Source organism: Gracilinanus agilis, chromosome 4 (genome assembly GCF_016433145.1).
Source record: "Gracilinanus agilis isolate LMUSP501 chromosome 4, AgileGrace, whole genome shotgun sequence".
NCBI classification, from domain to species: Eukaryota; Metazoa; Chordata; class Mammalia; order Didelphimorphia; family Didelphidae; genus Gracilinanus; species Gracilinanus agilis.
The window spans coordinates 210288177-210298880 of NC_058133.1; the positions used below are offsets into that span (position 1 = coordinate 210288177).

At 37.3% G+C, this 10704-nt stretch overlaps 1 protein-coding gene across 1 annotated transcript in view; it reads left to right on the forward strand.

Annotated features, from left to right (window-relative positions):
• Positions 1-10425, forward strand: part of LOC123246216 (CMRF35-like molecule 1) — a 20224-nt gene extending 9799 nt beyond the window's left edge. Inside the window, exons 5-9 of the mRNA XM_044675149.1 lie at positions 3680-3768; positions 4525-4637; positions 8068-8090; positions 8606-8758; positions 10193-10425. Of these exons, the coding sequence (XP_044531084.1) occupies positions 3680-3768; positions 4525-4637; positions 8068-8090; positions 8606-8758; positions 10193-10324 (510 nt within the window). The 3' untranslated portion in view covers positions 10325-10425. The remainder of the gene's footprint in view (positions 1-3679; positions 3769-4524; positions 4638-8067; positions 8091-8605; positions 8759-10192) is intronic.
• Positions 10426-10704: the final 279 nt, after the last annotated feature.

The window sequence follows — 10704 nt, forward strand, 5'->3', positions numbered from 1 at the left end:
GGGAATCATGCCAAATGCATGTTAGACCTGGGTCCCGTATAAAATCATGGCAAGATGACAGAGGCTCTGTCTCATATCTCTAAGAGCTTGTGCTCCAAAGGATTACCAAATGCCAAAGTTTCCTCAGGATTTGTTCAGTCCCTGTCTTCCTTTCCCTCTTCTCACAACTCTAGAAGGTGAAAGACTTTTAAAACTCCTTCCCCTCTACAGAATCAATACTGTATATTGGTTCCAAGGCAGAAAAACAGCAAGAGCTAGGTAATGGGAATTAAGGGACTTGCCCAGGGTCACACAGCTAGGAAGTATCTGAGGCCAGAGCTGAACAAAGGTCTTTCCTTCTCCAGGCCTGGCTTTCTATCTACTGAGCTCTCTAGCTGCCCCCTAGTAAATTTTTCTAAACATTCATATTTATAGTATAATGGACAAAGTTATGGGAGGTGAAGTGTATCAGGCTTACTTTGCAGTGAGATTTGAAAGTTTCTAGTTTCAAAATCCCCTCCCCACAACACTGTGATGATTAATTTCTTTGTATTTTGGGTTATTTTTTCCCCAGTCCCTTTGTAAGATCCATTAAAACCTTAACACTTATAAAGTAGATTGTCAGCTAAGGTACTTGTACTTGTAAGGTTGATAGGATTGACCAAACTCATTTGTTTCAACCTTCTACTTGATTTATTCTCATATTTAGTCTTATTATCCAAAGAGTAATTGGGGGAATATGTTTGGCTATATTCTTATCAATGAGTAAAACTGTAATCTTTTTCTCATATACTTTTCTAATAGTCATTCATATTGTCAACTTGGAAAAACACAGAACTACTAAGGTAGTCAGAAAAACCAAGTCTTTAGTCAGGAAAGAGGTCCAATAATCAACCCAAAACTACAGAGTCAAAACCCTGGGGCTCTGGGGACAGTATCTCTTGGGAGGATCAACATGCTATTTCTTATATATATCTGATATATGGGAAATATAAATATAATCAAAGAACAACAGAACTTGGGAAACATATACCACTTGGGGAACTAAGGACAGGGAATTATGATTGGTTGGCCCTTGTTTTGATCCATGGTTACCATGGCTACAAGGAAAAGGGAAGCCTGATATGAAAGGGAAAGGTCCAGCCAAGGATCTGAGCTACCTGGGAGAGGATTTTGATAATATGAAAGAAACTACTAGGACAAAAGGGCACTTAACATTTGATTAGGTCTGCTAGTTTCACCCCATCTGGGACCATTAAGTATCTTAGTCTGAAATGGGTGAGTCTGGGACTTTCCTCTGAGCGAGTTCTCAGGGGACAAGGGCAAAATCTATATATTATTGATTTATATTTTATATATATATATATATATACATATACATATATATATAGACAATACCTATATATTAAGTCTTTTAATCTCATGATCAAATAAACAACAGAGTTAACAAATATATCATTTATTAACAATAAAATAAATAACAAGACAAAGATAGATAAATTACTTATAATATTTTGGCTGTAAGAAAAACATAGCAGGAGTAAACTGAAACATTAATAGCAGATGACTTTTCTTCACTTTTGGAAATGAAGTTCCATCATTTAGTTCACATAAAATACTGATTAAAATTTCACAAGAATCCTCTCCATATTTCTTCTCAAGGAAAAAGTGCTGAAGAAAATGTTATTTTGGTCCTTTTTCTTGCTTTTTTCTTCAGCTGTCACAGGTAGCAGTCTCTCCAGAATTACGTGACAAACTGAAAATTCATTACAAGATCTTTATAGAATTTTCTATATAATGTGTTTCTTCATAAAATAAATCAGTTCAAACAAAAAAGAAACTTCTGATCTTTTCTCTCTGTCTTCTCCACAGATTCTTCATAGATCCAAGTTAAACTAGACACATTCTCTAACTCTATTAGGGAGAGGCATCTCATTGAGAATTATTACTATAACTCCAAAATGTCAGTCCAAATTGCCTCCCCCCCCCCCCACCTCCCACATTCCATTCACCCTTAAAGCTTTAGTATCTTTAGCCTCTCTGGGTTAGCTTAGCAAAGCAGGTGTTATATATGCATTTCAAAGTTTCCTTCAGTTTATATTCTTCTCATCAGGAATGCTTGGAAGTTCTATATTCCATTAAAGGCCCTCCCATGGGATTATATTTATTTTTGTAGGGTAAGTGGTTCTTGGATATGGGCCTTTAATTTCTGCCTTTTGGAATATTCTAAATTATCCTCATCTTAAAAGTATTTGGTTCTGGGGGCAGCTGGGTAGCTCAGTGGATTGAGAGTCAGGCCTAGAGATGGAGATCCTAGGTTCAAATCTGGCCTTAGACACTTCCTAGCTGTGTGACCCTGGGCAAGTCACTTGACCCCCATTGCCTACCCTTACCACTCTTCTGCCTTGGAGCCAATACACAGAAGTTAAGGGTTTAAAAAAACAATAAAAAAAAGTATTTGGTTCTGTCTTCCTTGATTTATTCTGTAGTTAACAGTATTTGAATTCTTCTTTACTGAATTTTAAACTTAAAAGCTCTGGGATTTAGTTATGATATTCCTGTGTATTTTCAGCTTGAGGTTTCTTTTAGAAGGTGATTAATGGATTCTTTTCAATTTTCATTTTGACCTCTGGTTGTAGTATATCAGAGCAGTTTTCTTTTATGATTTCTAAAACATACTTTCCAAGATTTTTGTTTGAGCATGATTTTCCCGGAATCTGATCATTCTTTAGTGATCACCCCTTGACTTTGTTTCCCAAGTCAGCTTTTTAAAAATGGTAACTACCCTACATTTTTTCTATTTTTTTCAATCTTTTGACTTTTTTCTAATATTTCTTATTGTCTCATGCAGTCATAGAGTCCCATTCTATTTTTCAAGGAGAACACTATTTGGGTAAGGTTTTTTACCTTCTGTTCTAATCTATTTATTCTCCTTTTAATATTTTCTCCTTTAAGTTAAATTTCATTTCTAATTTCCTTTATTATCTCTTGCTTTATTATCTCTTGTTCTAGACTGGATAGATGAGCTAATTCTATTCTTTTTTTTTAAACCCTTAACTTCTGTGTATTGGCTCCTAGGTAGAAAAGTGGTAAGGGTGGGCAATGGGGGTCAAGCGACTTGCGCAGGGTCACACAGCTAGTTATGTCTATTCTTCCACCATCCAGCCCCAGCCTGCAATTGATGGTCTTTGTAGGGTCATTTTCAATCATTTCCTTGGGTTTTTGTGAGAGAGCTTGTTTTCTAAATAATCTTTCACACTGCCATCTTAACCTGAATTCCAAAATAATAAATGTAAACCATAAAGCTATACATGTGAGTTATTTTTATTTTTGTTTTGAGAATACAGGACATATGGAAGGAAGAGGCCAGGCACTACTGACAAAGTTCCTACTCTTGATCTTTTGCTTGGAGCTGACCCTGACCTTGACAAAGAGAGTCTCAGTTTCTCCACTCCACTATTGCACATAAATCTGGGGGGCTGCATGAGAACAGTGGGTGGACATTATCAGTAAAGCCCACTCCACTGATTTATTGAATGGTTTAAATTGGAAGAGGGCCTCCCTAAAGTGAGGAGCTCATCACCAGATTCTTTAAGAACTCAGAAATATTGTGTTGTGCTATAAAGGAGTGATAGGAGGAGTGTTTATCAGAAAGTGATGATTGATCTGGCTTGTATGTTTAGTGCCAACTACAGTGAAGACAGCCACTAATGCCAGAACTACAAATGTGATAACCATCAAAAGTACAAGAAACATCACAGGAATAGTAAACAACTATTCTAACAAAAGGTAAGGGGAACTTAATTCCCAGGTAAAGTATTAATAGGAACTCAGATCAATCAATGCAGAATTTTGCCAAATGCATCTCAATCATTACCTGGCCCAATGGAAGACTAAGGAATCATTGACTCCCCTGATAGTCTACTGTTATTTCCTCTGGGAGTTGCTTTGACAGGGTCTCTCCTACTCTCTACCTTACTCCAGATTCACATAATATTATTTACTTATTTTCTCTCTCTCTCTCTCTCTCTCTTTCTCTCTCTCTCTCTCTCTCTCTCTCTCTCTCGTTAAAATTTTATCCTTAGTCTCTCAATTGCCATGGTGGTTCCTATAAGTATGGGTTTCACTGATGCTTGGAGCCTTAAATTTTCACTAAATTCAGAAAACTGGAATTCTCTATAGAAACAGATTTGCTAGAGAAGCAGCAATTTTTGTCTTTGGGCATCTCCTTCATTTCAAACGTCACCATCTCACCAAAGTATGGTGAAAAAGCTGGAGAGTACAGTGGAAAGATCACTGAGTCTGGAATCAAAGGATTTAAATTTGAATCCAAACTCTGCTTTTTACTACTTGTGTGCCCCAGGCAAGTTTTTCCTAGTCTCTATGTACCTTGGTTTCCTCCTCCATCAAATAAAGAGGATAAAGAGATATCTAATATCTTCCCAGCTCTGTCTATGGATTCTATAGTTAATTTCTATTGCTGTCTACTCTAAGAAGTGAGCATTCCCTTAGTCTTAGTTGGGGTTTACTTTTTTTTTCTTCCAGGTTTAAAATCACAGATCTCCAACACCTACTGCCCATCATCTTTGGCATTTTATTGGTAATGTTTGTGGGGGCATCCATTCTGGTTTGGAGAATGATGCTGAAACAGAAAAAAGGTTAGAAGCCAGCCTTAGGTGTGTGTGGTGGGAAGGAGGGGAAGGGCTGAAAAAAACGATTCTCCCCTGGGCCCTCTAAATATTTTTATAAGGTCAAGGACACATATGGGATGAGGAGAATATGTAAAGTTGAGAGGCAACTTCTGACTTGAAGTGAAAAGCCTGGAGAACTAATTGTATACAAGTCCTGAAGTGAATAATGAAGGAAAATACTAGAAAATACTATTCAATAATAATGAATAATGAAGGAAAATACTAGAAAATACTATTCAAAACTATAATTATGTAAAATAGGATAATTGGTTTTAGCCCAATGGAAATATGCAATGTAAATTTGAATAATACAAACACTAGGTACTAATAAGGACCTAGCTGTCTATAACCTGCTCTACCCCTCCATTTACCACATCTTTAAATATGACCTTTCATATCATATCACAAACCTGGGAACTAATTCCTGAGCCAAGACAGGAAGCCAGGGTCACATGTGTGGGGCCCTGGTTATGTGGTTTCTGTTCTCTTTCCCTTGGTGGATTTCCTAATTGGGCTTTGAGCAACAAAGAAATTGCCCTGGGTACAGTTAGGAGCTATTTATCCAATCTAGTTTATTTTATTTTATTTTAAAAAACTCACTATCTTACCCTTTTCTAAGCAGCCCTATAAAAATTCTTTTTTTTTTTTAACTCTTAGAATTAATACTGTGTAGGTAATAGAGGTTACTTGATTTACCCAGAGTCATATAAATAAGAAGTATCTGAGGCCAGATTTGTACCCAGGACCTCCCATCTCTAGTCTTGGTTCTCAATCCACTGAGCCACCTAGCTGCCCCAATCTTGAACATTTCTGTGAGCAGTGGCTATGTGAGTTTTATTAGGGATGGTGTGTGTGTCCTCCATCTCTGCATCCAGTTTGAGAGGTGTGGTCATTATTGAAAGGTTTTCCCTATTTCTCCCTGATTTTCCCATGTCCCTTTTCTTATAATACTGCACTGTTCTTTCAGAAGTGGTCAGTTTTCTCATTCAGACTGGTGGGAATTGCATAATTTTCCTGTCTAGTTCTATTTCCACATTTTCATATTTGACGTATTTGTTGTAGTTATTTTTGGAATCTACCTAGATAATGAATCAAGCCCTTTCCTCATCATAATCTATATCTTATTGTCCTGTGGTGGTTGGAGGAGAGATGGGAGAATGTCTCCTTGCCTTTGGATGGTGTATAGTTGGAAAATCTTGAACCCCTAAAACTATATTACCTAAAATTCCTTTCTGTATTACCCATGATGCTTTTTCCTTTGTGTACATTTGTGTCTTCATGTATTGGTTTATAAGTTCTAAACCTCTGCCTTTCTCCCTCTTCTTTCGTTAGCGGGTAGGGTTTAGCTAGTAGCTTTTTTTTACTTTAGTTATTATTAAATAAACTTTTAAAAATATAATATTTAGCTTTTGTATATTAATTTTAATCTCCACAATGGAGAGAGGTCCAAAGCATTTAAGTGCAGAGAAAAATCGAGTTAATACTAGAACCCTTATCAACAACTTCTGATAACTCATCCAATGATACTTTTTAAAGTCATGGAGGCAGGAGGCAGCCAGGTAACTCAGTGAATTGTGAGCCAAGCCTGAAGATGGGAAGTCCTGAGTTCAAATATGATCCTAGACACTTCCTAGCTATGCAACCCTGGGCAAGTCACCAAAACTGTTGCCTGACTCTTCTTGCTCTTCTGCCTTGAAACCAGTATAGTATTGATTCCAAGATGGAAGGAAAGAGTTAAAAAAAGTATGGAGGCACAGTGGATAGAGCTCCTGGCCTGGAGTTAGGAGAATCTGACTTCAGACAATTCCTACTGTGTGACCCTGGACAAGTGACTTAACCCCATTTCCTCTCTCTTGCCCTTCTGTCTTAGAATTGTTACCAAGGTAGAAAATAAGGGTTTTTAAAAAAAATAAACAGGGGTAAATAGGTGGCAAAGTGGAGATGGAGCCAGGCCTAGAGATAGGTTCTGGGTTCAAATCTTACCTCAAACACTTCCTAGTACTGTGACCAAGGAAAAGTCACTTAACCCCAGTTGCCTAGACCTGACTACTTTTATGCCTTGGAACTGATAATTTAGTATTGATTCAAAGACAGAAGTAAGTTTCTAAATGAACAAAGGTCATGGAGGGAGAAAAGTGTTTCTTAAACTAAACTATGGTGTGGTTTGGAAATGGAAAAAAATCTTATTTAAAAAACAAACAAACAAAAAACCCCTTGAACTGCCTTGTGCAGCCTCATAGGAAAGCTTTTTGGCACTAGAGATGAGGGATTGATTAGTACAACAAAGAGAAGGTAGGATAAGGTTAGTAGGAGGAATAGAATACAGGAAGGAGAATGAATTGTTTTAAGTTTATATATTTTGAAAAGTAAGACCCTTTGATAGTGAAGCTTGTAGGTGGATAAAAACTGTCCATTTGGAAATACCAGTATAAACAAGCTTTTACAAAGCCAGCATACCCAGACTTCAAGTCCAGCTCTGCCACTTACTAGCTGAGTGACCTTGGACACATCAGATAAAATCTGAACTTCAATTTCTCATTTATGTTAATAATTTTGAATTATTTCTTTAATTAATTAGATCTTTTAGGATAAGTAGTATCCAATGGTGCATTAGTAAATGTTTAATAACCAGCTCTCTAGAATAAAAAATGAGGGGGGGTTCCAACATACCCTTGATAATATTTCTCCTTATATAAGGTTGTGCTGGACAAAGAGGCTCACAGAATATAAAGCTGGGGTTGAGGGGGGAGAAAAGGACTTTAGAGATGAATTAAGTCACTCAACAGTCTCATATTATTGATGAGCAGTTAGGCAAAATGCTTTGCAATCATAACTTGCTAGATACACATAAGTTCTTATTATCCACCAGTCTTTCTTGCCTTTCTCTGAGAATGATATGATATTCTAATTCTGTTTCTTTTTTTATCTATTAAATTCTATTTTTTTAAAACTTACATGTAGAAACAATTTCTGACAATTGTTTTCTGACATTTTGTGATTCAGATTCTTTCTCTACCTCCCTGAGGTGGTAAATAGTCTGATATAGGTTATAGCAGTGATTTAATGCAGGGTCCATATTCCCCATGTCCTGACTGAAGACACATATCACATATACGATAACAAACTCATGAAGGAAATAAAGTGAAAGATGGCATGCTTGAATCCAATAATTCCTTCTTTGGCTATGGATAGCGGGTATTTTTTTTTTTAATCATGAGTTCCTTGGGATTATCTTGGAACTTTGTTTCTCGGATAATAGTTTAGCCCATCATAGTTGATCATTGTATAATATTTCTGTTACTGTATATATTGTTTTCTTGGTTCTGCTCATTTCACTTTGTATCAGTTCATATATAATTCCAGATTTCTAACCCTCGATTGTTTCTTTCCCTTTTAGAAGCTGAAAAACTTGCCAAGAAGGTAAGAAAGCCTTTATTGTCATTGGGATTGGCAAAAGCTTTCATGTGGATTGAAATCAGGAGAGAAAATTGGTTATGTTCTGTATAACCTGCCCAGGGCATATGTTCTATGCTTTAAGGATTGGGCTCTCATTGGCCAGTCCCCCATAATGCAAATATGTGCCCTATCTTAGGAAGTAGTAATTGAAGATTTTAAAACTTCACAGTAGTGCTTGGAGAAGACAACATTGCAAAGGGAGACCAGGAGAATAGATAGGATTGAGCAAAGGACATCCAAGCAGTCTCAGAATTCAAGGTGAGGATGGAGCAGAATCTGAAGGAGACAGAGTGGGGATGGAAATGATGGGAGGTGTTGTGGTAGTACCAGTAAATACTGGTGGGTGAGGAGTTCTTCATTGAAGAAAGGCCTGTCAGAAAAAAAAAAAAAAAAGAGGAACTTCTAGTCAATCAGGTGTGGGCTTATTTACATGGAACTGGGCATTCTGACCAGACCATAAAAACTTTCAACAGGCACAGCAGTCCACGGAGGAGGGCATTTGTTATGCAAATCTGACCCTGCAGCAGAGGACATCCAGAGATGCCCCTCTAGATTCTCCAGAGGCAGAGGCTTCACCGGAAGCCTCCAACAGAGTCAATAGCATCTACAGCGAAGTAGAATATGTCACTATGGTACGTGCAGAGTTAGATCTGTTTTGTTTTAAATCCAAATCCTGATGTTATAGGGTCCAGAGCACTTATCATCAGAGAATGTCAGAAGTAGATGTGATGTAGTTCAAGCCTTTCATTTATTTTTTAAACCCTTACTTTCTGACTTAGAATCAATACCAAGTATTCCAAGGCAGAAGAGTGGTAAGGGCTAGGCAATGGGGGAGTTAAGTGACTTTCCCAGGGTCACACAGCTAGGAAGTGTCTGAGGCCAAATTTGAAACCAACTCTAGGTCTGGTTCTTTATTCACTGAGCCACCTAGATGCCCCTTAAAAGGTTATTTGTTGTTGTTGTTTTTTTAAATTAAAAAACCAATGTTACCTTCTCTCTTAGAATCCATGCTAAATATTGGTTTTAAAGTAAAAGAGTATGTTCGCTTAAATGTTATTCCACCTTGCTCTACTATTGTTTAGCCTAGAAGGTCAGTGAATCATGGAGGTAGAGTCAAATCTGGCCTATCTGCTTGTTTTTGTAGGGCTAGTAATCTAAGAATTTTTAAAAAACATATTAAAACATAATAGCTTTTATTTAAAAATATAAAAATCATTCTTAGCTGCTCATACTGAATTGGCATCATTTGCCAATTCCTGGTTTTTTGCCTGAACTTCATCACCATATCCTGAAGAATGGTAGAAGAAATTTTGTCAAATGTAAAATGTAGATAAATTATATCTACTGTATTCTATCCTCTTCACTTCATTCAGTAGTTTTATAGTCTTTTCCAAAAACAAAATGAGGGGCAGCTAGGTGGCATAGTAGAATGCTCAATCTGTAGTCAGGAAGACTTATCTTCCTGAGTTTAAATCTGGCCTCAGACATTTACTAGCTGTATGATCCTGGGCAAGTCACTTAACCCTGTTTGTCTCAAAATAAAAAAAAAGAAATGAGGTTAGTGTGACATGACTTGTTCTTGATGAAACCAATTTTTTAGTCTAATTCCTTTTTTTTAACACCTGAAGAAACTGAGGCTCTGAAAGATGAATAATACAGGATTATACAACTATTAGAGGAAGAGCCAGGATTCAAATTCAGTGGATTCTCCTCTTCCATGATGCTTTTTTTAAATGGTTCTTTACCTACTAAACTTCAATCCCTTTTAAGCTTGAGGCCAACTTGCCCTTTTTTTCCTTCTCATCTCTCTTCCCCCTTCCCACTTCTTCTCTCTGTCCCTGAAAGTCAGTGGAGCTTCTGGAAGTAAATTTAAGAGTCTTGAATCCCCACCAAGTCCCTATGTTCTAGATAATGTAAGGAGAAGGTATTAGCCTTTTCCTTTTTTTTCTTGTGATTCTTTACATCACCCTGACCTGCTTTCCTATATGGATATATTCCCAACATTCCCTCCCACTCCATTCCTTTTTTGTCAGTCTTCTCTCTGACTGTTTTGATTTGTTTTTCAGGCTTCTCTCAGAGAAGAGAATATATCCTATGCTACTCTTTCTCTGCATACCCCAGACCAGACCTCAATATATACCAATATGGGAAATCTGAACTCCCAACATCACCTGAGAAATCCTATTGAGAAAAATTAATACAGCATGTAAAAGAAGACTTAGTTTTTCCCTTAGTACTTCTCTGCTCTTAGCCCGGACTTGACTTGCTTCCTGACGCCTCCTCTTTCATCTTCTCTACCTTCTTCTTCCAATGACATATACTTTGGCTTCTAGCTAAAGAACATGCTTGACCAGAGGATTCTAATTGGACTCATGTTCCCCTGGGTGGTAGGGACCCTCTATTGAAGCTGGAGCTGTCCCCTTGGTAAGCTTAAAAGAACTTCTATTCATTCTCTCTCTTCCTCTCTTTGGAGCAATGTCAATGTGGAACTCAGAAAGCTACTCCTTCTGATTTTTAAAGAGAAGAGGGGAAATTTCACCCCCTACCCTGCCAAGCAATGACAAAATGGCACACACAA